Source organism: Cheilinus undulatus, linkage group 18, assembly GCF_018320785.1.
Source record: "Cheilinus undulatus linkage group 18, ASM1832078v1, whole genome shotgun sequence".
NCBI lineage: Eukaryota > Metazoa > Chordata > Actinopteri > Labriformes > Labridae > Cheilinus > Cheilinus undulatus.
Genome location: NC_054882.1, coordinates 7426051 through 7453160, shown reverse-complemented (window position 1 = coordinate 7453160; position 27110 = coordinate 7426051). Strand labels below are relative to the sequence as shown.

The 27110-nt window shown below is 38.5% G+C and overlaps 1 protein-coding gene across 2 annotated transcripts in view; it reads left to right on the top strand.

The window, feature by feature from the left end:
• Positions 1 to 27110, top strand: part of atrn (attractin) — a 270882-nt gene that overhangs the window by 24937 nt on the left and 218835 nt on the right. For both annotated transcript variants that reach the window (XM_041812094.1, XM_041812095.1), the window contains exons 2-5: positions 590 to 673; positions 9711 to 9824; positions 10103 to 10231; positions 18289 to 18485. In XM_041812094.1, coding sequence (XP_041668028.1) covers positions 590 to 673; positions 9711 to 9824; positions 10103 to 10231; positions 18289 to 18485 — 524 coding nt within the window. The remainder of the gene's footprint in view (positions 1 to 589; positions 674 to 9710; positions 9825 to 10102; positions 10232 to 18288; positions 18486 to 27110) is intronic.

Sequence of the window (27110 nt, the reverse complement as noted above, 5' to 3'; positions counted from 1 at the left end):
TGTCACTACAGAACAATATAACCACAACCTGGATATTTCAACCAGTATTTTCACAGATCCATGCCTTAAAGGGGAGCACATGCAAGTATTAAAAATGCAGTGCAAATCCCTAGTTTAGGAGGCATTGCCCCATGTACATTGGCTGCCTGGGTTCAAGTCCAGCCTGTGGCTTCTTTCCTGCATGTACACGCTGAACATATCTGAGCTAAAAATTTCCCTCTGGTTTGTTTGAAAATGTATAATCTGGTGACTTTCCTCTTTGTTGTGGTCTGGTTTTTGTTCTGCTGCTGTCTCAGCCAAGACTCTCTTGCTATGAGATTTTATCTCTTTATGGGAATACTCCTGAAAAAATAAAGGCTGAATAAATAAAATATATAAAATAATCACTGCCATGATCGCAGGGGGATTCAGTGGTGCCATCAGGTCTTTGTTATTAGTAGCCTCTACATCACATCACATCACATCACATCACATCACATCACATCACATCACACAGACAGATAAGAAGTTCAGATCACTGTTTCCAGGAATACAGCTCGTTCAGTAAAAAATTGCAACATTAAATCATTGTTCTCTTCCTTTCTTCCAGGTTGACGGGGCCCTCTGGTTTTCTGACTGATGGTCCAGGAAACTACAAGTACAAGACAAAGTGCACCTGGCTGATCGAGGGACAGTAAGTAGAGAGCAGATCCGACATCAGGAGAGAAATAGTACGACAGGACGTCTAGTTTCGCATTTACATCTTTGTCCACATGAATATGTATAAGAGCATGCCATGTCAACAGAAGTCTTTGCAGGTGAAGCCTCTCACTCACAGACACCAATGATATCTGTCACGTGCAAAAATTCTCCCCTCAGTCCTCTGCAGTGGCCACAAGCGGTCCCATCAACCTAATCTGGGTCTCATTTGTGCCTTCAGAGTGATGTGTAAAGCAACAGTGACCTCTGTAGGCTGTTGTGTCTCTTTATTACCATCAAGGGAGAGCAGCTGTGTTTATGTGAAAAGCCCTGTTTAGACCAAAGATTCGACGAGGTGATTTTAGAATATCACCTGCAGCAGTCTGCCGTTAGACATTGTCGCTAGAATCACCACATCTGGTGATGTTGCCTGCATTTCAGTTCGTCACATCGCAGACCGCTGGTTGCAGCACGTTAAAAGCAGATAAATGTGAAATGGAAAACAGAAGTCTTGTTTTGAATACATTTTGAGTAAATAATTGTTTAACCTCCTGAGACCTGAGCTTTTGTTTGGAATGCATTTTTATTTTCTCCCACTTAATTGGAATAATTTGGACCTCATAAGTTTAAAAGCTCAGCCTTTGTAAATTTTCCCATAAAAACACCCCTCAATTTCTTTAAATAATCCTCTAATTTTTCAATGAAACTTCATCATAAAGCTTACATTTTAATGTTTACATCCCTGAAAAAATTCTCAAAGCAAATTCCCCAAAACGTACTATGATATTCCTCAAGATTCCATGAAATATTATGGAAAATTCCCAAGATTAAAAAATAAATGTCCCAAGTTTCCATGAGCATACCTAAATATCTCCAAGAGAAGTTTCCCTGAATAAGTTGAATGAAACAGCCCAAAAAATTCCCCAAAATTACAAGTACATTATATATAATCAAACAAAATGAATGGAAATAAATATAGCGATCCCAAACATCCAAAAACAAATAAAACATTTTCACGCAAATACTCAAAAATTTCAACACAAAACACTTCCAATGAAGCTCTCAAAAATATACATTTTTCCATGAAAATTCTGGAAAATTTCCAAGATATATTCCAAATTTATCAATGAAAATTCCTGACAATTTGATAGCATATTCTCCCAGTATTTTAAATAAATAACTTAAACTTCAATGGACAGTACAGACAGTTTTCTCAAAATTCTAAAGGTAGAAATTACTACAATGTTGTCGGAAAGCCAGAATGTTATGTCCTCATATGTGCATGCAGGGTCTCAGGAGGTTAAGAGGAATATTTATATTCATGCTATGAATATTAGAAAAGATTTAATGTTTAAAGGCACTTTATGGGCTGATACAGTGCCTAAAAATGTATTCACCCCCTTGGATGTTTTACCCTTTTGTTGATTCATAAGTTAATCATAGTCAATATAATTTGGCTTTTTTACAAAAAAAAAAAAAATTCAACAGCCTCTTTAATGTCAAAGTGAAAACAAATTTCTACAAAGTAATGTTAATTAAATAAAAATATGTTATGTTAAAAAAGTGATCGTGAAATAGGGATCCCTGGAGTGCATTGAGTGTGTCTCAGTTATTGTAGTATAAACACCTGTGTCTGGAAGTTCCAGTCACTGGTTAATCCGTATTCCTGGATACCATTACACCATGAAGACAAAAGAACGCTCCAAGCAATTTGGGGAAATTGTTTTTGAGAAGTATTAGTCAGGGGATGGATTTCCAAGGCACTGAACATCCCCCAGAGTTCAGTTAAATCCATCATCAAGAAGTGGAATAGTGAAAGAGGCCATGAGGACACCTATGACTACTCTGAAGCAGTTACAAGCTTCAGCAGCTGAGATGGAGGGACCCTGCTTACAACTGTTGCCCAGGTTCTTCACCAGTCAAAGCTTTATAGAAGAATGGCAAAGAAAACAACACTGTTGAAGAAAACTCAGATTAAATCTGTACTAGCCAAAGGGCATGTGGGAGACTCCATGGTCAAGTGAAAGAAAGTTCTTTGGTCAAAATGGTACTTTACGGCCATCAGACAAGAGCCATCCCCACTGTGAAGTGCCGTGGTGGTAGCATCATGCTGTGGGGATGCTTCTCAGTAGCCGGCCCTGAAAGGCTTGCAAAGGTAGGGGGGTACAATGAATACAGCAAATAAAGGAAAATCCTGGAGGATATTTATTTTCCAGCATCTACTAAACACTGACTTGAAGATAAGATAAAGATAGGATATTCCTTTATTAGTCCTACAAGGGTAAATTCCAAGTTGAAGGGGTTGTATATTAATGCAGTCACTTATTTAACATCACACATTTTTTATTTAATCTAGAGATTTTTTTGTAGAAATCTGTTTGTACTTTGACACCAAGGAGGTTTTATGTATTTTTGGGGAGTCAAAAAAGCCAAATTATGTTGACCATGATTTATTTATGAAATCACTTAAAGGGTAAAACATCTGAAGGGGTGAATACTTTTTCTAGGCATTACACATGAGAAAATCAAGGCCAATATGTGTTGTATGTGGACAATAAATTAATCTAACGGCTGTCATCATTATAACAAGACTGAGCTAGTGAAGCTTTTTTGTTCTTAAATGTGCCTTGAAAGGTGCTGCAACACAACGATGGTGATGACAAGGAAGGTTTCGTGATTAATCTCTCTTTCGTGCACTAGTTTATAATATAAATGTTAAATCATGATGGTCAAAACACAGAGAAATCTCTGCATTCAAAAATACCCACCAATGTGTAGACAAGGCCTCAGACAACCCTCTCTCATCGACTCTCACTGATTCAGTCAGCTTCAGCATGAAGAAAAAGGCCATGCAAGGACTTCTAGACCCTGAGACAGATGATGGATGGATTATAAAAACAGAGGTTGCAGCTCAATATTCAAAGCATGCACATAATGATGGTCATATCTGCTTCGCTGAGATCCAGAGGAATTTACAGTATCTAGAAGATGATGGATGAAGATGAATGTCTAAGTAACTGCTAGAAATCCAATACTCCTCCTCTGTTGTTTTAGTCAGCATAACCAGGCCACGGAGGATCGATTCACAGCCGTGATTCCTCGTTTCTGAGGCCGTCAGCTCATCCCAACCATGACCTCTTTGATTACATTTGCATTTCAGGCATTTAGCCAACACTCTCATTCAGGGGGATTAACCACAAGCGACTTGGTCGGGGCTCAGGAGGTCAGACTCGTGTTTCTCTTTGACAGGAAGTGCCGATGATACAGGGTTTTGACCTTCTGACTTTCCTTTTTCCTGAACGGCTACAGTAATCACCGGGATAACCATTCATCTACTACTTTCATTACATGTTAATGGCACTTTTATGCGCTGTCTTGAGACCTCGATGTGTTCTTAGCTAGAGGTTAATACAGTGATACGTACAGTGTGTGCATCAAAGTGACAAGAAGACTTAAAGGAGGATTCATAGGCTTGGGCGTATATTCATTTTGAATCCTTCTGCAGAGGCCAAACCTTCTGACGGGCGGGAAATGATTTTAAAAAAATTGGCTGCCGTGCCCATAGGGATGGTGGCTGCTGGTTCAGAGGAGGACATTTATTTGTAACGTCCATGTAGATTTGACTCCTGGTTCTCTAGTCACAAGCCTTCTTTTATAATTGAACCTTGGGGCTGTCGCTGCTCACTTTATTAGTCTGCTAATAGAGAAAAAAAGTTGGCACTTCACTCTAATAAATGAAAACATTAAGAAAATGTGACTTTTGTAGATCATTTCCTGCAAATCTTGTGGTTTAGTTGTAGAACCGATAAAAGGCCTTTCTGTTCCCCCTCCATCCCCTTCAAATAACTTCATTTTGGGATGATAACAAAGTTAAGACAAGACGAAGCCTGAAGACTCATGAATTTCATCATAGAAAAATGACTACCAGTAAATAAGTTTGTTTCCTTCTGCTCTCTGTCTGCTGTAAGAACAAGAAGCTTTAGACATTTATTTATTACATTTTGAATTCTGTTTAAAACAAAACAGTTTCCCAGCAAAATATGGTTTTATTTCTGAACTCTAATGCAATTTAAAAGACACGTTTGCCACCAGAAATGCTATTAAATCTACTTTAAGGTGGGGAATGTTTTCTGTTGTTTAGAGTTGATACTGACGTCCATCCAGGATGATCTGATCACAAGAAGGGTTGTCACAGTGCCAGATTTTTAAACTTCTGTCACACTTTGATAGCATGGCAATGAAAATGTAAGTCCCAGGAACCCATTATTTAGTAATTCCTCATTTTAAATTATGAAAGCATGTAAAAAAAAAATCCAATCGCCCTGTCCAAATTGCACAAAAATATTGGAAACTTTCTGATATCTAGGTATTTTGTTGTGTAATTAAAAGAAGTCAACAGAAAATAAACGATAAAGTCAGCTGACTGATTAAATATTGTCTTGAAGGGAGCTGCTTTCCAATTTTCTATCTTGGATAAGTCTAACCTTGAAAAGCAGATGAATTGTCCAGATTCCATGCCTGTCATCAGGTGGATCTACCTTTGAGAGCTTCAAGCTGATACGGTTGTTCTTGATCCAGAAATGACAAAACCAATCATTTTAAGTCGATATGTTACAGACACATCATGTGATTCCTCTGCGGAAGACCTCAGAAATCCAGCAGTCGAAACATGTCGAAGCACCTAAAACTCTGTCAGTCAATATAAATTAACACATTTTGTGAGGACAGTACAAACATATTTAGATTAATTCTGGTTCTATATGCTCTGTATTTTTGAGGAACAGGGACCCATAATGGAACATTTATGCCTGCAAACACTTGGAAAATTGTAAAACCTTTAATAACAGCAAAACATTCAGAGTAACATGCAAAACATGTGAGCTTGTTAATAGGGGTGGGACGAGACACTTATCTCAGGAGACGAGACGAAACGAGGAGATTTAGGTCCACGAGACGAGATGAGATTTTACACTTTTTTTGAATTTGGAAAAAAAAAAACATGGGTGGAAAATATGTCCTTTAAACAACTGAAAGTCATAATTGCAATGCATTCAGGTCTATTCAAAAAGGTTTGAACTAAGTACTGAGTAGGCTATCAACGCTTCCAAACAGTATGTCTTGTCTACCTTTGATTCAAACTGTACATTTTCATGCCCTTCAAATCAAACCTTTCATTTTAACAGCCTACAGAATCATTAATTTACTACACTATGCTCTCGTCACTACAATTACAGTAACTATTTTTATATAATATTTAATTATATATAATAAAAGCTTTTAGATTATTTTGAAAGTATTTTAAGCACTATTTTCAACAGGCCTAAATCTAAAGAGCTGCATCAGTAAAATCAAACTATTTCTCATCCTCTTTAAGGACATCCATATTTAAAACAATCAAAAGAAATATTTCTGTCAATAACACATTTGCTGTTATTAAAGAAATAGACTATTTTATAGTTTTGTGGTCTTTTTTCTCATATGAGCTGTAACAGTGTTGGACACCACACACATAGATGAGCATGTGTTAATGTGTGTGCATTGGTGAGTAAGTGTGTGTGTGTCTCTGCTCTGTCCGACAGCAAGCATGGCGCGTTTAACTGGGGCTAAAACTTCATTTTTTTTGGAGCTAACAGTGGACTCTATGGCGCTCAAACAGAGTTTTTTTTGCTAAGTTTACCGCTGCAGTCACGCTATAAGCTTCTGACTGATTATACGCACAGCCAACAGCTGGTGGATGTGTGACTGACAGACGGTGAGACGAGAAGGAGACATGAGGAAGCAGCGACTGTTTCAAAGTTACAAAGTCACAAATAGTGACACTAAAAGTGAGTCTGCGCGCATACACGAGCTAGATATACACTGCACAGGTTACAAGCAGCAGAATCTCATCAACTCGGACTGTAATGATCATCCACGTAGCGCACGCGGAGGGGGTGGGGGTTGGAGCGGGGATCTTAATGGGTCATGGATCAGCTCCGTTTCTTCATTAGCTCAATCACGAACAGTTTTAAAGTCTCCATGGCATCTTTGTGATCTTTTATAATTTCCAGTTTGGTATTTTTTTCTGTAAGGAGAGCTGCTGCTCCTTCTGTCCGCACAATATTGATCTTGCGAGATTGATTTTTCCGCAGCGAGAAATTTCGTGGCATTTTGATCTCGCGAGATCTCGTCACACCCCTACTTGTTAATGTTTGGTGTTAGATGTGGTCAAGGCAGCTCATAAAGGGGGAAAGGGTTAGCTTACTAGGGCGTTGAGTCATGCATGGGCCCATGTAGAGTCAATTGAAGCAATTATTGCCTTTTATTTAACCCTCTAAGACTCATGTTGTGATATACAACAAGAAGAGGCAGGGTCCATTAAAAGTTATATAACTTTTGAACCATAAGTCATAGTCACTCTTTTACCCCCTGTACGCCCTCTGTTTCACCATTCTAATGACGCTATCCACGCCTTTGTAGCCCTTATGGTAGCTTTTCTAGCAAGCGTGGAACTTGGTTGGCTTTTCAGTGTCTTTAAAGAATAAATCCATACCAGTAACTTAGTAACTTGCTTAAAAATTCATTTTCAATTGTTTCTTCTGCTAGCTTGGCATTAGCCACCATGCTGCATCCCCAAAACAGATGTCACATGGGCTGTGACAACCGATGGCAGGCTGTTCCGTCGTCACGTCATGGTTTGCCAAACAGTACACTTTAAAACTGAAGAAGAGGACCTGAGTGGCTCATAATAGAGAGGAAAAAGAAACAGAAAGCCTGTGATGTGTCCCTTTGTGTCACTGCAGACAGGAACTGCTTTGAATAATGGCTCATAATCAACCATTATAAAACAGGGCATGGTCTGTTTTTTGCAAATATGTAAATATTTTGAAGACTTTTTTGTCACAGAATGATTATTTTTTAACTTGTTAGCCCCCCAAAAACAGGGGAACAAGTCTGTGCAAAAAATAAAAAAAGTCTTAGTCATTATTGTTTACTTGCTTACTGTGTCATTCATACAAATCTTTGAGTTTTAATTTGCGTTTAGTTTTTCTTTTGCCTTGATAGTCCCATAACTTTTTTTTAAAATTCCAATTTATTACTTCATTACTGCAGCCCACATATTCTTAAAGCCAAGATTGTCCCCAAAAAAAGGACATGTAGAGCTTGACTGTGCACCACAAGGCTGATGTTTTACAAGTTTTTTTTAAGACAAAAGGTCAAGGAGAGACAAAATGGTTGAAAAATAGCTTTGGGCTCAGAGGGTTAAAACCTAAATATCCATTACTATTTATTGAAGCAACATAAAGTATTGTGTTTTCCTGCCTGTTTTCAAAATGAAACTCTTGTACTTGAAAGTTTAAGCCTTTATTTTAATAATATGACCCCAATTCCGACCACAGAACAGTTTTCCATTCTGCCTCAGTTCATTTAAATGAGCTTTGGTCCAAGGAAGACAGTGGTGTTTCTGGATTTTGCTCACATATGGCGTCTTCTTTGCATGATACAGCTCTAACTGGCGTTTGTGGATTGCACAGTGAACTGTGTTGACGGACAATGGTTTCTGGAAGTGTTCATGAGCCCATACAGTCATTTTCAGTACGGCATCATGCCTGTTTTTAATGAGGGGCCTCCTAAGGGCCAAAAGGTCATGAACATACTGTATTGAGCTTCAGCCTTGTCAGTTGTGCACAGAGGTTTCATCAGATTCTCTGATATTATTGACTGTAGATTGTAGGATATTCAGAGTCTTCACAATTTTATACTGAGGAACAATTTTCTGAACTTGTTTCTCAAAGTGTTGGCTGCAGTTTTCTGCAGATTGGTAAACCTCTGCCCATCCTTACTTCTGAGAGACTCAGCCTCTCTAAAATGCTCTTTTTATACCCAGTCATGCTACCATCACATTCAGTTAGGTGCAAAATGATCCTCCAGCTGTTTCAATTACCGCCACTTACTTTTCCAGCCTTTTCTTGCCTTGTCACTATTTTTTTAGATGTTTTGCTGCCATAAAATTCAAAATTCATGAAATGTCTCAGTTTGAACATCAGATATGTTGTTTATGTTCTATTGTGAATAAAGAATAGGTTTATGCTATTTGCAGATGGTTGCATTATGTTTCTATTTACATTTTACACAGTGCCCCAACTTTTTTGGTATTGAGGTTGTAATCGTCTATCAACATTTTAAAAATCACGCCAGTTCTGCTGAAGAATGTGGTCACATATGTCTCGAACTACCTCTTAATATGGTCAAAGACATCAAACCTCCATGTGTCTGAAACCACACCAGTGTTTCAGGGCTGTTGATTTAGATGTAAACAAACCGCTGTTAATCATTCAGCTTTTACGCTCTTAAAATCCCATTTATTCCTCTCTTGCAGGGTGTTGCATTTTCCTCTCAGCCCCTTCAGCTTAAACAATAACTTTTCAAACCTTTGTCCTTGTCTGGTGAGAGTTAAAGGAAAAAAAACGACCTTAAAATAAGAGCAATGCTATTTTTGGAAAAATTAATTGGCATTAAAGTGAGAAGCCATCTTTGAGTTTGACTTTTAATCTGCAGGGTGAAACAGCCGTCTCATTTGTTAAACTTCAAACAACAATGCACAACTGTTTGAATTCTTCTTAATCTTTGTGTAAGACCGTTTTAAGCTGCTCTCTCTGGAGGGAAGTTAATGTTGCTTTATGTTTTTTCACAAAATCAGTTGTTGCAAAGGGAGCATCAGTTTGAGTTGAGCATAGAAATATGCAGCATGTGTTCTCTGGGCTCGTTTGTTTCTGTCTAAATGATGGACTGCTGTTTAAAAAGTACTGCAATGCTTGACTGGAACAGTTAGATAATAACTTTGGATGCTTGAAGCTGTTAAACATAAACAAGAGAGCTAAATCAATGATGTTGTCTGAGTTTAAAAACACATAGTTCCTAATATTAGCACACCATGTAATCTGCAGTCTCATATAGATAAAATAATAACACATGTTGACTTAGATATTGTTGTGAAAGGATGTGAATTGTGAGTTTTAAAGTATAATATTGGTTCTTGTGTGTTTTTCCAGGCCAAACACAATACTCCGATTACGGTTCAACCACTTTGCCACTGAGTGCAGCTGGGACCATCTTTATGTGTACGACGGAGACTCCATCTACGCCCCGCTGCTTGCTGCTTTTAGGCAAGTCTACACTTCCAGAAGGATTTTATGCCTCACTCTTCCAAAGCTTAATCAAAATCATGACGAATATTCCTCTTAAAGCCTCAGATCTGAAGCATGATCTAAAATTTGATTTTGTGGGCATAGAAACTGATAAGATGATTTAATAGCTGTCGTAAAATCTCACTTAAGATTTACAAACCATTACGACATCCTTTTGCATCCAAGGACAGCTTCAGAAATGTGCTAGAGAAGATGTAAAAATACAACACTGGAATAAGATTTTGTTCTTGTTGCAGTGGTTTGATTGTTCCAGAGCGCTATGGGAATGAGACGGTTCCTGAGGTGGTGTCTCAGTCCGGCTACGCCCTGCTGCACTTTTTCAGTGATGCTGCATACAACCTGACTGGTTTCAACATCTCCTACAGGTGAACGAAGTATTCTTTTTTCACAGTTACTTGCATTTTTGTCTTGGGGTTTAAAAAGTTACCTCAATAAAGGGGATTTCATTTTTAAAATTTTCTGTGTTTGTTTAATTTTAATGCTGCATGATTTGGTAAAAACCTGGGATTGCGATTATACTAAGCTATCAGTTTTGCAGTTGCCATAACAATATAATACGTAAACTGTATCACAAGTCAATGGTCTTGGTTATCAATGAAAATGCAGAGAAAAATCAAAGTTTTTTTTTTTTCTTAACTCAAAACATACAAATATTGAGTGTATAAAAATACAAAACTGCAAGTTTTTCCAGTACTGTTTTCAACATAACTCAATATTTCCAAAAAATAAAAGCTTTTCTTAAAATTCTAAAAGTGAAGTAGTGGTAGACACAAAGTCCTTCCTGCAGGCAGTTTTGTACCCTTTAAGTACTGCTTAGTACAAAAACAACTGCAGTCTTTATGCCATGTAATTCTGCAGCCTGACACTGCATTTGCAATTGAGATTGCAAATAGAGTAATAGTGCAGCAATACTTAGTTACATTGTCATATTATATACTATAAAACGTTGTAAAAACTGGACTCTAAATCAGAAATAAGAAGTTGCTGGTTTGAAACTGACAGAAACTCCAATGTTTGAGCTCTACTTTTAATACCTGTTTTTTTTTTACCCGAAAGTTGGATGTGTCTTTCATAAACCATTTAGGAAAGTATTCTAATTGCAATTTTTTTCCCCCAGTATTGCAATTGCAATTTGATATGTGATTATTTCTTACGTCCCATATATTACGTTTTTTTAACCATCAAACACAAGCTATAAATTATAACCAGTACAATATTAGATAAAACTAGGGCTAAACGATTTTGAAAAATGTCTAATTGTGATTATTGTGACTAGTATTGCAAATTGGATAGGAACTGATGTATTGAAGAGAGTTATAATTTTTATGTCATTCTTAAATTTAGTAAGAGAAACATACAAAAAAGTAGGATTTTTGTGGACTATTTAAAAAAAAGTCTGTGGATGACTGCATATCTGATTCATAACCTCTGCTGCAAAAAGAGATTAAGCGGTATTTTGACACAAATTTCTGGTTAAAGAATTATAGCAGATTCTGCGATTTGCAAATCGCAGCAGGCCATATTGCGATTTAATCTAATTTGTGACTAATTTCCCAGCCCTAGTCCTTTTTACCATTACATCCAATTTCCCTGTGTAAACCTCAAATTCCACATACTACTTCAAGTCCTGCACAATTAATCTTATTGCTATTGCAATTGCAATTGCATAAAGGCTGCAGGTTTTTTGTATTAAATAGTAGTTAAAGGTTTACAAGAAATGCATGCAAGAGGGCCTCTAAGTTTACAATAGTACCATTGCACTTACAGTTTGTAAAAGTACCTTAGTTTAAATTTTTTTTAAACATCACATTATTTTGAAAGCAGCTCTGGAATAACTTTAAGTGTTGTAGACTCAAGACTGTAAATCACACTACTGTATAAACATTACGTCCCATCCTGTGGCACAACTCTCAGAAGTTAATTTTTGTGGGGGAACACCACAGGATTTTATTGGATGCTGCACTTCCTTTCTAGAAATCCTAAATGTTTGGACTTCCTATTGTACTCAATCATGGTAGAAGCAAAAAACAGAGATGGACTAGTGGGTGAGCATTCACGCCATTGGTTGGAACAAAACCCACAAAAACAATGTGGACATGGAGTATGTGGAATTTAGAGGTAAAATATGGAAAAACATGTTGTCGTTGCTACAACTTCAACCTCCACTATTACTTACTGCAAGCAACCTTGTACTGTCTAAAAAATATTGCTGTTATGTTTTGTGTTTGCAAGCCCCTGTTTCACTGCCACCAATGAGCCTGAATTAGGGCTGCTCGATAATGCCAAAGATCACAATCCAAGTTATTTTGATTCATATTGGGATCAAGATTATTAAAAACCATTGCTCATTGATTGTAAAGCTTCTGAATTTCATGCAATTATTAAACTTAAACTATCTTAGAACTTAGAAAACGAGCTATTAATTAGTATGAAAACATTGATATTCAAAGTAGGGATATATAATAACTAGGAAACAATTTAAAAGAATAGTTTAAAGCACAGCAAACACTGAAACATTCACCACACAGCTACACAGGAACTGATCAATTTGGACTTTACAGAACATAATTGAAACTGTGAACTAGAAAGACAATTTAAACATTCTCCCCTCTGGGAGATCCCAAAACTAACTGCAGCTTATATTCCAGTTAGATTCATTTTCCAGATTTTATAACTTGATTTTGAAGCCTGACAGCTCCTTCACATCAGCTATCTCCTCATCTTCTCCACCTGAGTGTGTACTGCTGCCATGCCTCAGGGTTTGCATCCCTCGGGGTCCCCACATGCATTCATGATGGTGTCACTCGCTTCATAAAAAGTATCTTCTGCTCATGCTTTGATGCTGAGCCTGGAGCTGAACACCTCCAGCACAGACTCATCATTTCTGTTTTACCAGCTCTTCACATTTATTTCGGTGAAGGACCCACTTCACACCTTTCCTTGGGACATGATGACGCATACAAAGCTATCACTTTCTGCATGATTCAGCCTGTGTGCCGCGCTGGCTCGGCTGCTTGACAGCGGCATTTAGAGGATCATGTTGGGCTTCGTTTGCTGCAGTATGTCGGTGTTGCATCATTACACCATCATTTACCAGGGGGGCACTTTGGCTGCTGATATTAAAAAATGTACTTTTTTTAGGGGATGCTGACATGAACACTTTTTAGAAGCAAAGGAAGATCCCATGGAAGATCTGTAATATGGTTAGTCTGATTTTCTGCTGCTGAGAACAACTTATTAATGTGTTGTCCGTCACATCAGGTTTATCCCCATGTCTCTTAAGTTGCATCAATGCTCCCCTAACCCATGTCTTTAACTTCCAATTCAATCCCTCTGGATAAGGATGCATGGAGAGGTACAAAGGAAACCAGACAAGGAAAGTGAAAGAATCAAGGACATGAGATGAAACTTAGAAGATCACCACTGTCAAGCAAAACTCCATGGCTATATTTCATGTTGTTTTTAGTGTTGGCAGTGGGCCAACAATGGGCCTTGGTACAAAATGTACCAAGGCTCCCTGGCTGTAGCTTGGATACCTCTGGGTTAGACTACAACAGTAATGTTAATATTAGAAAAAGACATATCGAGTGAAGACAAAATGCAGTTTTCAAATGAGTTTGTTTACTGAAGGGAGAAGCCATCCAAACCTAACTGGCCCTGTGTGAAAAAGCAATCCCCCTTATGTTAAATCGTGAATTAAATGTGATAAATATCATTTTTTGGAAGGCTGTTTCTCCTGCCACACTCTAGTGAACTACCGTGAGAACCATTATTCACAAATGGGGAAAACTTGGAACAGTGGTGAACCTTCCCAGGAGTGGCTGGCCTACCAAAACAAAAGCGCATTGACGACTCATCCAGGAGGTCACAAAAGAACCTAGAACAAAACCAAAGACCTTAATAAGTCTTGGGTCTCTAGCTAACCACAGTGAGAACTATTATCCACAAAGTAGGAAAACTTGAAACAGTGGTGAACCTTCCCAGGAGTTGCCGGCCCACCAAAATGACTCCAAGAGCACATTGACAACTCATCCAGGAGGTTACAAAAAGAACCCAGAACAACAATTTAAGACTTTTCCAAGCCTTTGGGACTCTTGAAAACTACAGTGAGAACCATAATCTACAAAGTAGGAAAACTTGGAACAGTGGTGAACCTTTACATGAGTGGCCATCCTGCCAAAATGACTCCAAGAGCGTATTGACTACTCATCCAGAAGGTCACGAAAGAACCACAAACAACATCTAAAGACTTATCTAAGGCTTTGGGGCTCTTGCAAACTACCATGAAAACCATTATCCACAAATGGGGAAAACTTGGAACAGTGGTGAACCTTCCCAGGAGTGGCTGGCCTACCAAAACAAAAGCGCATCAACGACTCATCCAGGAGGTCACAAAAGAACTGTGAACAAAACCAAAGACCCTAATAAGTCTTTTGGAATCCAGCAAACCACAGTGAGAACCATTATCCACAAAGTAGGAAAACTTGGAACAGTGGTGAACCTTTACAGGAGTGGCCAGCCCACCAAAATGACTCTAAGAGTGCATTGGTGACTCATCCAGGAGGTCACGAAAGAACCCAGAACAACTCCTAAAGCCCTTTCTTAGTCTTTGGGACTCCAACAAACCACAGCGAGAACCATTATCCACAAGTGGGGAAAACTTGGAACAGTGGTGAATCATCCCAGCAGTTGCTGGCCTACCAAAATTACTCCAAGAGTGCATTGACTACTCATCCAGGAGGTCACAAAAGAACCGTGAACAACAACTATAGACCTGCTGGCCTTACTTGACTCCTTTAAGGTCAGCATTCGTGATTCGGCAAAAAAATGGCATCCATAGGAGAGTTCCAAGACCAAAACCACTGCTGCACAGGGTGGATCAATCAGTTTTTAGGTTACTTTTTTACATAGGGCCAGGAAGGTTTGGATGGCTCTTTTCTATGATGGATGAAATCATCATTTAAAAAACAGCGTTTTCTATTTACTCAGGTTATCTTTGTGTAATGTTAAAATTTGGTGGATGATCTGAAACATTTAAGTGTGACAAATATGAAAAAAAGAAATCAGGAAGGGGACAAATACTTTTCACGGCTCTATTTTTCTCCATCTCATCAGTTCTGGGTCGAGTGTTTGGATATCCCTTGTGCACTTTACTGTACGTGCTTAGGATTTTTATGAGGGTGATCTCAGGCTACTGTAGTATTGGCAGTCTTAAAAACACATGAATTATAAATTGCTTACAACATGCTACAGGGCTGAGTCAAAACTTAAGTGTCTTACAGAAAATGTAAGCAACGTTGGGCTCAAAAATGAACTCTGTGTGCTTTCTAAAGTTACACGAAGCTGCAGTTTAATGAAAAATCAAACAGCCATGCATTTTTAGTTTTTATCTCCTGGTTTTGACCACCCTTTCCTTCTTTCTCAGCTTCACTTTAGACATGTTGTACATTTCCTGTGAGCTGAAAATGTCATTAGTTTTATCTGACATCAACTTTACAGAGAGCAGTTTTATTATTAGAAGCTACAGCAAACCTTTATTTCATGATTTAAATGCAAAACAGGTATTAATTCGTATGTTTATACAACAAAAACAGCTCTGTCACAGAAAAATGTTGTCAACTAATTCCTAAAAAACTCCTCACAAGTCACAAAGAGCCAAAATGCTTCTTATTTTCAAGGAAAAATATTCAAAAAGCCCCAAAGAAGAGCCTGTCCCCTCCAAACATCTGCAAAGGACACAGTGGACCCCTTCCTTTTCTCTTGCTTATTGGCACTGTCGCCATAGCGATGGGATTGAAGTTGAACTGCGAGAGTAAGAGCCGGATGAAAGCGAGGTGCCCCCGGGCCCCCGAGTCTTTGGTGTCTGGAAGAGGTGGAGGAGCCGAAACATCAAACCATCAGTCTGGTGAAGGAACATGAAAGAAAAGATGAGGGCCCTTTGTGTCGTCTGTCTGTTCCGAGAGATCAGGAGGAAAAAAGTACTCCTCACTGTCTTAAGTCTTCCCTGAACAAACTGAAAAACTTCTGACATGGACTTATTTACTCCCAACCAACAACATGTCTAATACTCACAGTTTTCAGTCCTCCATGTATAACTGGTGATGCTGCAGCATTTTACCAGTCCAGGGCCGTAAACTAATTCTTTAAAAAGTACAAAATTAGCAACAGATTAATCTGCTTAGCAGTTTTACATGAATATTTGTATCTTAAGAGTTGAAAAATGCACTCAAATATATAAAAATATAAAAATGTGAACTTATCCTTGATGATTTCAGATATCCTTGTTAAGTCACGAAATCTGGAAAAGTAAGGAGTAAAAATGTTAAGATAAGTCAGGAATGTGGGAAAAGAATTTAGTTTGTGTTTTAATTTTGAATTTTCAATGTAGCATCTCACAATTATGACTCAAACTTTTGACTTTTTAATTTCATACTTTGAGCATTTCAACTCATAATTTTGACTTCTCATATATTTTGAGCTTTAAGATTCAAAATTCTAATTTTGAAGTGATATTATGACCTTTTTAACCATTTTTTTGTATTTTACCTCATATTTTTAACTTTGAATCATATTTTGACTTTTAATTTCATGATTGCAAATCTTATTTCATATTTTGACCTTTTAAACTCATGATTTTAGCTTTCTGATTTATTTGCCTTTAAAAAACATTGTTTTTCAATTTGAATTTCATGTTTTGACCCTTTTTGAACTAATAAATTACTTTTCTTAGATTGTGAGCCTTTAAAATTATCTTTTTAACTTTTTCAATGTCAAAATAGTTTATCATCAGTGCTGATTTTTTTTTTCATTTTTTATTACTGGTGAAGCAAGGTTGACAGTTAATGATAAAAAAGGTGACCCTGTTAGGCCGTCAGATTAGTCCTGAATCCAGAATCCAGCCCCTGCTGTGATTGAGTTTGACACCCCTGGTCTAACAGCAGTTACAAGTTGCAATATTGTCCATTAGAATTGCAATCAGCCGTTATTACCAAATCGTGCAGCACTTTCAAGTTCAAGCATAAATAAAGAAACAAATTTCAGTATTTAGAAAACACTTAAAATGTAAGGAATGGGGACGAAAAATAAGATAAAAAAAACTTTAGCTAACGTAGCTCTGTTGTTCTAAAACCACACAAGCGCATTCAACATTTGGCTGATACAGTTTGACATGTGAATCTGATAAATTGGTAGTAGCTCTGGGCATAATTATTCCAATAATGTGCATCCTTCACGTCAGGATCAGCTTGTTTAGCCTGCTCTGCCATGTCTCTGCATGGATGATTGGAAGAAAATGGATGCATAAGTAATTATTCTGCTGAGCCTGGTTATAAGGGCCAGTGTTGGCTCATGAAATGTACAATGTCAGTTTTAATGAGGAAAACACGTTTAAAATGGTCATTTGGACTTCATTCCACTGTGATTTTCAGTTCTGTGTAGTTGTTGAAACCTTTTAGCACTTTCAGTGACGTAAACAGAGTAAAAACACCACCAGAGCATTTTTTTCTCATGGTAATGTTTTCATCATGCGTCACCATAGGTCCAGATGTTGTGTCTTATTTCCTCTTTGCAAACTGTATGAACAATACTGTTTTCTGCATCTAGTATTGAACAAAAATCAATGTGCTTTTCCCTTTTGACTTTGTAAAGCTGCTGATGGTTAAACATTAAATGAGCTATCCAACAGTCGGTTACGCGGTTGTTTTTCAAGACCTCCAAATGAGAAAGAGCAGCTGTTTCTAATGTAAATTCTTATCCAAAATATCTATTTTAACTCTGGTTTTCCTGCTGTTTTTTTAATATTGTGTTATTTATTTTTACCCTCTTAAAAGGGGCCTCCAAGCAAAAGCTTTTCATGTTTCTACCTGTATGATCGGAGTTACAAATGTCTCAAATCTCTTGACTCTTTTGCATTTATGCCTCCATCTGACCAAGCCCTGACCCTGAGAAAAGGAGGTTTTATTGCTGCCAAAAAGAATGTCACTTTGTTGCTCAGAGAAAAGCTAATTGTGGGACCTAAAGGACCTGTTTAGAGACATTTGGAGCGTCAGTATTGCTGTTTTATTGCAGATTGGGTGTTTACCATCTGCTCCTCTGTGCCTGTGGTGACTTTATGTCCACCGTTACCTCAGCCTGCAGCTCAGTGCTGCGTCAGTGCAGGTGGTCCTTTGAGATGACGGACATGTGGCAGGGCAGCCGCTTGACCGAGGGAGGACGACGGCATTAACTACTCTTTTCTGCTGTCTGGAGTAAAAATGAAGCATATTTTATCTCAAAGCTGGCAGACAGCTGTGGCTCTGCTCGCACAAAAGCAGATGTAGCTTTATCATTGAAAATTGTTCTGATGTTTTATTCAGAGTGTTTGTCCCATTTCAGCTGCACCTAAATCCTCATTTTCTCCTTCTATGTGTTCCCTCCCTCCCAGAGTGAATACATGTCCCAACAACTGCTCCGGCCGTGGCGAGTGTCGTGTGAGGAACACCACCGGTGCCGTGTACTGCGAGTGTGAAGCCAACTGGAAAGGGGAAGCCTGCGATGTCCCCTCCTGCCTGGGTAACTGCGGCTTCCCTGAAAGAGGTCGCTGTCAGGGCAAGACCTGCGTCTGCAAGACTGGATGGCAAGGTGGGCTGATTCTGGCAGAGACGTGACCTCATTATCTCACACACGCTCAAACACAATGTCATCGGCGCAGGTTTAGCTTGCTCCAACATGCCAGCCCTTACCTCAGTGACTTCAGAGAGATTTCACTACGTTCTCTGTGCAGGAGAGAGACTGGCTCTTGTCCCAGTGTAGGGTGGATTAATCATAAAATTAGCTACTGAGGTTCACTTCTAACTCTCAAAATTATTAAAGTAGGTCATTCCCAGGAATACCGTGTGCCTCCTTTCTTATTTTAGAACTTTTTTTATGGAGCAAGAAACCAACAACTCCTTTTATGCCTTTGCAAAGCTGCTGCAAAGCTGTTTGATGATGAAATTTAGTATTAAGTGAGATTAGATCTTAAACAAAGAAAGAATATAAGACCAAAGCCTGTTCCCTGGCCCTGCATTATTGCATATATCTGTTTCCTGTCTGTAATGTACTTACAATCAAAATAGTGAAACTAATTGGCATGTCATGATGATGTACAGGAAATACATTGCTGAGATAAGCCTGATACTTCTGGGTCTAATCTATTCTGTAGCATTTAATATACGTTTTCAGAGCCCCGCACTTTTGCAGGAGCCTGATTTGCACCTAGGTATGAGTACCAAAATCCAGTACCAATGTGGCATTGGCACCAACAAATCCAAAACATACCAAAATGAATCAAAACACTGATTTTAGTGCTTCAATTCTGTACCTGGCCACCCCAACAAGACCCCCTACCAGTCAGAATAAGACATGGAATTAACGTCATTTATACCATGGTCTTGGTGAATACTCAATCCTGGTTGGCTCTGAGAGTGCCGTTGGTGTCCATTAACTTCTGATATGTGGACTCCTATCGAACTTCTCAAGTAGTTCCGGTCAAAAAAATCTTTACACTGCTCCAAATTAATTCACAGCATCGTCGGAGTACAGAGTACAGTGTCGCCAGCCTAAGGAGCCTAAAGACATCAACCGTCACTTTACTGACAAAAATATAATAACAGACTGCTGCGTTTCGGACAGTTCAGGTCTCCACATCGTCCATTACTTCCTGATTATTAGACACCTCATCAGGCATTAACCCTTACTTATGTACCAGTCTAGTTTTAATTCTAGCAGAGCATAAGTGTCTTTTATTTTGCTGTCCAGAGCGATGCCTTTGCCCTACTCGCGTGCTTCCCATGCATTATCAGCATCTTTTTGAGATTATTTAAGTCAACAATACCGAGACGGCTTTTATTCATTTGATGCACCCCTAGGGGGGCACAGCGCCCTGTCTGTTCTGATGTGTCAAAATGTGAAATGCACGTTTTCTAAAAGTCATGATTAGAAACATAATGACGTGTTTTAGGGCCACCCTAGAAGACTTAAAATAAGGGGGTAGCATTCAGTTTTGAGAAGAAAAGTCCTATTGAAAAAAAAAAATAAAAAAAATAATGTACAATATTATAAATGTGTGTATTTACTAGAAAAAAACTCTGAATTTCAGAGTTAAAAAAGTTTATTCATAAGAAAAAGTGAAAATTTCTTAATTTAAAAAGTCAAAGATTTTGACATTGAAACTCATAAATTTAAAGTTTTTAGCATCATAAATTTACAACAGTGTAAAGTAAAAAAATACAAGAAACCACGCTGAAACAGTTGTTTTACTCTCAACTTTTCAACTTAATATTTTAAAGAATTTAACATTTTGGTTCACGTACATTTACAACATTTAAAGTAAAAAAAGAAATCTATTATTTCTCATGAATTAATTACTTCAAACTAGTGAATTTAATGTTTTTCTTTCCCCCTGAAAATCACTAGATCTAACTTGTCATGCTAGATCGACTGTTTCAAATATCCATTGCATATATATATTTCACATTCAAGTGGTAAAGCTCCCATAGAAAGCTTATGGGAAGGGCAGAACTTTTCCAAAAATTCTCAGAAGGTGATTTAAGGAATGTTCTGTCTGTCACATTGATGGTGGGCCAATCAGAGTTAGAAGACAAAATGACGTATGCATGTACAGCTCCTGAGCTCTACAGGCTACCACTACGATATTGTGAATAGCGGACCTCCTCTGTGAATAACATTTGTGCCAAGGCCAGTTGGAAGACGTGGAAAACATATCAGCCAAGATAAGCTTTCAATGTGATTCTTAGTACTTGTTTTAGAAGAAAATATGGTCCAGTCCCGATTAAATTGCCACCTTCCTACAGCTACATGATCACAAACCCATGTTGAAGCAGATCAGGAAAAAAGGGTGAATCATATTTTCCAACAGGGAAAGCTTTCAGTGTTGCTCTCTGCCCTTGTTTTGATAAAGGAATGTGGTCTAGTTCTGACAAAACCGCCGCCGTGGCTAAGTCTGAGCTAATCACTTCACTAGCAGCCGCTCACACAACAACTAACTACTGGAAAACAAACAAAACCAAAGTTTCAGTTACAAACAAGTAGTTAAAATGTGAAATAAAATGTGCAAGTTTTGGTAGGACTGACACATGTATAAGAATATAAAAAAGTTTATATCATTTGATTGAATATGTTCAGTGGTTTTTATTTTAAGATTACATTGTTGCTCATCTTGATGTCAAAGTTGCCTTTTCTAAAAGTATTTTTATTGTCGTTGGCCATTATAATATTTTTTCTTTTTTCACCTTGAAGTATTGAATCAGGTAGACTGATGAAAAACTGAAGATACAGATGAATTAGTCAAATTCAGTTGCTGACATCTGAAAATGTCAGAGCTGCATTTCCTTACACATCCCAGTGCCTTGTCTGATTCAGTGGACATACCTCTCATCTCCGCTCTGATGTCTCTTTTTTTTTTGCCTAAATTGCTGTACGGATATGCTGCTCATTTTTTATTAACTACAACTCAAATATAATATGTTTGCTTATAGTCACCATGATTTCTTGCATGCCAGCCATGCCTAAACATAGCATCCAGTTTTTATTGAGTCACCAATTGGCAGAGAAAGATACTAAAAAATAAAAGACCAAATTAATTTTCAGTTTCAAAATAGAATCAGTGTTCTTTTTGCGCCACGTGCTGTATGAGGAGCTGTCACTCTCACTCCCTCTCCCCTCCCTTGTCTTCATGTGATCCTCACTGACACCTGACTGCACCCTCTGGCCATGTCTGCACGCTAGGGAGGGAGCAAGCAGTATCTGACTCTGATTGACACTTTATATTTATTGTCCATGATGTGAAAAAAATAGAGTTCTTAGGATACCATATAGATGAGAACAAGCTGTAGTCAAAGGCAACGCCAACATCTCCTGCCTGTTGAAAAACCATTATATCCTCTCAGCATAGGTTATTTTATCCTTTGGGCTGCACGGTAGATGTGGGAGTAGAAAAAGTGTTGCTGTTGGTGTCTCAAATACGATTAAAAACAACCCTCCATAGCAGCAGGGTGGACTCCGTTGCCTTCATGTGAGATAAACAGTCATCCCTCAGTTTATGACACGAGTGGCTACTGGGATGAGCACCAGAATTTGGAACCAGTGTGGCACCAATGCCAACACATCTGATTCCTACCAAACCAAATCAACATGACCCCCTGCAACTCCAAATGAAAGGCCCCAAACACCATCTAGAATCAATGTAATATGAAGGCGTATACTGTATTTTTTTTATTGTTTTTAGATTACTTTTGGGCTTTTTATGCCTTTATTGACAGATGAGGACAGTGGACAGAATCAGAAACAGGGATGAGAGAGCTGGGGAGAGACATGCTGGAAAGTACCACAGGTTGGATTTGAACCCAGGCTGGTTGTGTTCATGGGATATGCCAGAAACCACTAGGCCACCTGTGCCCTGCCTATACTCTTTTTATTTCAGCAGAGCATGAGTGTCCTTTATACATTTTGCTTCCAATTTATGTCTCCACTCTGCTTATCTCTGCTTGTCTAGTGGGAATAGCACATTTATAATTTATAAGTCAGTAAAAAATAAGTCATTAGAAAAGGTAGTTAAGATTATAGGGTAGATTTGTTTCTAAGACATAAAATTTGTTGGAGGCAAACTAAATAAAGATAAACTACACTCCTGAAAGTCTTAATTATTTTCCAATATGACAGAGCTGCTGTAACTCTTGAAAATCTGTGGAGAGGTGGGTCTCCTCTTGCAAAAACAGCCTCAAAGCAAGGCAATGCAAACTAATGAAGAACGTTCTCTATTAGGCCTGGCAGGGCTCCATGCTGGTTCCGGTTCCTGAACTTGATTTTGAACCAGCCTGCACGCTCAAAACCGAAAAAAACATCGGTTCTGAACCTGAAAAGATGGTTCTTTCTTGGGAACCGTAACATCATCAGTGGTCTTAATAAGAGCAGAAAATGGAGAAAAAGAGGTCTGCTGGTGAGACAAAATGTTTGGTAGTGACCTGGGCATCGGCAGAATTCCAGGGGAAGCTGGAGAGTAGTGCAAGAAAGAGCAAGTTATATGCTAGCTTGCAGAGGAGATAGCAAAGGCTGGGTTCACCTGAACACCAGATCAAATAATTAATTAACTCAAGAAACTGAAGAAGGAATACCGGGACGTCAAGAAAGACTTGGTGATACATGTCCATCATGTCCTCCCACTTTGGTTCCACTTAAACTTAAGCTGGTTCACCAGAAAGCACCAAGGTTCTGTGACTCCAGAATAGGGCCAGAGCCAGAACCAAAACCGTGTCCGTCTGAAAACATCCTACCCAACTTGGGGTCCATGACCCCCCAGGGGAGGCACCAAAGATCTTAGGGGGTGGTACAAGGCTTTGTCTGCTCTGAGGCTGCCAAAATTAAATTGCAAATAGTGACTAAAACCATGATAAAGCAGTTCTTAAGTAGTTTATAGAAGGTCTTTTGATAGAAAATGCATAGGCCTTTTTTTAGGGTTTTATCAGTGAAACAGTTAAAATCTATGTTGATTTTTGATGGCAGTGTGTCACTTTTTCTTCTCTCTTGGGTCTTGGGGGGCTACGCTTTTCTTCAGTACATGTAGGGGGGGCTCCAAGGAAAAATGGTTGGGAAACACTGCTTTAGGATCACCTAAAGTCATCAGGGGGGGAATTCTAACTCAGTGGGTAACTTTGTCCAGGGTGCAAATATGTCTCACATTAAAAACAACAACAATCCACTGGAAACGTGTCTAGAAGAATCCCAGCAGGAAGTTTTTGCTGTCTTGGGATGTGATGTGGAATCATTCTCTCACTGTGTGCTACTCTGTAATCAACAGATGTGGAAAAAGTACAAGAGTAGTGTACTTAAGTAAACATGCAGTGATTGTGGTTAAAACTTAAGTAGAAGTAAACTTACTGATTTCAAAATCTACTCAAAAATAATACAAGCATTCAAATAAATCAGTTACAGTAATCAGTTACTTTCCACCTCTGCTGTTAAAGATCTGCTTTTTAAAGAATTGATCTAGCACCATTATCTTCAAAAACCCAAACAATGCCCAACCCTAGCTTCCAAGTTTGGTCTTCTTCTTTCTTCCTCTTGGCAGTTTTGCAAACAGGGGGTATTCTTTATAATATAAAATAGATGTACCAGTTCTGTCTCTTTTATTTGTGTCCTAGTTTGGCTTCAAAAATCAACATTGCCTTTGAAAATGGTCATATATAATGGGAAGGTCCATTAGCAAACAGGTAGTGTCACTCATCTTGTATCCAGCCTGTAGAAAGTAAAAGAATTCCAATATGACCTCCTCAGAGTGGCTGAAAGTGCTTCAGGATGCAGCTCATATAATTAACTAAAAACACATAATTAAAAGGCAGAAAAAACTATGTTTAGCTTTTAATGAATGAGGCAGAGATACTTGACTTGGCCTCCTGCTTTCTCATGACATAACCTCACTGTGTAGCAGCAAAGGATGTTTTCCATACATGAGGCAATGCTAATACTAGTCTCAAACACAAACTTTTATGGAGGTATGTGTGAGAAGATTCTAATTTTAGGTGAGGGTTAAACCATCTCTTGGTGTACAAACCACTAAGAAAACTTCCCACACCAAAACATGATGTCAGAGTTGTCTCATGTCAGATCATGTGATAAAAATGAGTCAGAGATCAAATGATGGAAAAGATGAAGAAGAGGTTGTTTAATGTACCTTTTCTGAGGGGATTTTTTAAAACCCTGCACAGACAGAAAGCGTTCTCAGGTATTTGCAGTGCAGATTTTAACTGAGCAGCTGAAACGCAGCATTCGGAGGGTTAGTTAAGAGAGAGTTGCTGACTTTAGCCATCCAGATTTTATATGTTTATCTAGTGATTCAACCCAGTGCCTCTTCAGCCTCCACCACTATCACTGCCTCTGCCCCCACATCATCCATCTGCTCTAACCTGATGGACTTCAAACAAAGATTCTGCAGGCTCAGCTTCCTCATCTTTTTTGGTTGACTCATGACTATGGAGCCTTTTTTATATTTGCTGATGACCTGACACTACTGTATCCATTTGAATCAGACCATATGGGCGTTTTAGCCGCTCTATTAGCTCTTAAACGGCTCCTCTGTGCCATGCTTCATGAGCAGAGACAACGGCTTAATTTAACTGCACTTTTATCAGCAGCTCAGTGTGTTCACCATCTAATTACCAAAGCTGAGGGAGCTGAGAAACAGACCGATGTTTTTTTAGCCTTTATTACCTTGTCATGGTGTGTTAGCTAAGGAATAGCACACTTAGTGTACCCAGCGCTGCCAGCCTCCAAATGAACCCATTTTCTCCACCAAGCGGGGCAGAGACAGATGTCTGTTTAGTCAAGCCAGCCTTGCATTTAATCGTCCTTTCAAGGATGCGTAGCCTTCCACAAATTACAACTTTAAGGAAGGTTAAGGCAGCATTTGTTTTTATTTATGGAGATGCAACCAAGAGGAGGGATCATTTTTTTCAAAGGGGTGAAGTTGAAGTAAATCACCCCTCTGGGATTTCCTTTAGCTGCTGAATAAAACAAACAGAGGAATGGGTTAAATGGCCTTGACTATTGTGCTGAATCACAGCATTTCCTTCCCTGTTCAGTAGCAGCTCCGATAATGATCAATCAGAAAGTCCCCATGCAGTTAACATCCTCTCACTGCTATCAGTTAAAGAGATAGCACTAATTGGTTGTTAAATGTTTGATTCCTGCTGTCTTCTATCAGGTAGGATTGTTGATTATGATCAGCAAACTGCATCACAACCTGTGTGATTCAGAAGACTGACAGGACATGGCTGCAATTTCTATTTCTGACTCAGCTGCTGTTGCCAAAATCCACTCGTAAATCTTTTCCCTTCTTTGAGTAGTGTTTCCGCTTCAAGCTGCCATTATTGTTCATGTTCGGTAACAAGGGAAGGCAGCTCGGGCTGGTGCCAACTGTCTTTAAAGAGCCATTACACTCGTCCCCAAAAATTTTCCGAAAGAGAGAGGGAATTTCCAGTTTTTATGTCTCTGTCTCTGTTGATAGTCAGGGTCGGGGGCTTTTATTTATGTGTCTTTCTGTCTTTCTGAGCCGTTTTTTTCACTGTGACATCTCAAGAACTAGGGGTTAACCGACTGGTTTTCAGTGCAGGGCAAGACAAATATAATTTTACCATTGTGATATACTGCAATGTCAGTGACTTGAAGCCCATCCCACCATTATTGATTTCTCTGACTTAAACATGACTAAAAATGTTACTTGACTAACTTTTTCCATGAGAAAGATAAGACTAAGACTAGCTAAAAGTAGATCTTTGATAATAGAAACTCACATAATCAGATAGGGTGGGATATTGTTTTTTTTCTGATACGATGCTAGATCAATACATTTTATATGGTGCTGGTGCCCTAAACGCTGCCTGAAGCAATACTTCTGAGAGAAAATAATATGTGCTAAAAGTCAAGTGTATCATAAATGATTTGCAGAAATATCTTAATGCCAGTCAAACATGGGAAAAAAAGAAGAGGAAACAAGTGTAACTTAACACATAAATCATGCAAATTCCATGATGTATTTCTTGCCTTTCAATGGATGCAGGGGTTGTGTTAGAGTACAGGGTATCGAAACAAAGTATCCATATCTGTGTTGTAATTCTGTCTGGTAGGTATTGGATGTGTTGGTACTGGTGCCATTTCAGTACCGGATTTCGATACTCATCCCTTCAATCTAATTAAGTTTAGTAAGTTTAGTTAGCAATCCAAGAGCATGTAAACAGTAGCTGAAGTTTTAACAGAGCAAAGAGAGGCTAATGCCACTGCTACTGATAGATACCTCAGATGAACCATCCTCAAAAATACTTAAATGTCCCTTTAAACTCAAGATAAAGATACAGGCTGTTCGTGTTGAAGTGACACTGCTGCCTTTGTCAAAGTGTCAACTCCCTCAGCATGTTTAATTTAGCGGTCAGCAAGTTGAAGTATTAAGTCCCTTTATCATCTCATTAACATGTACAAGTCAGCGTTAGTGTCTGTTATGTAAAGACAGAGAGCAGAAGAGAGAAAAGACAATATCTTCTGGTCATTGAGTCTTGATGAAGGGACTTTTCACCTCACCTTCATAAATAAATGCTGCACGCTGTCTGATATATGGTCATAAATGGCACGGCGTAGGCTGGAACATGTGAGTCCTGTTGCTAGTTATTATTATACAAACAATTGTCTGAGTATATTTGGTAGGCTACATGATACTTA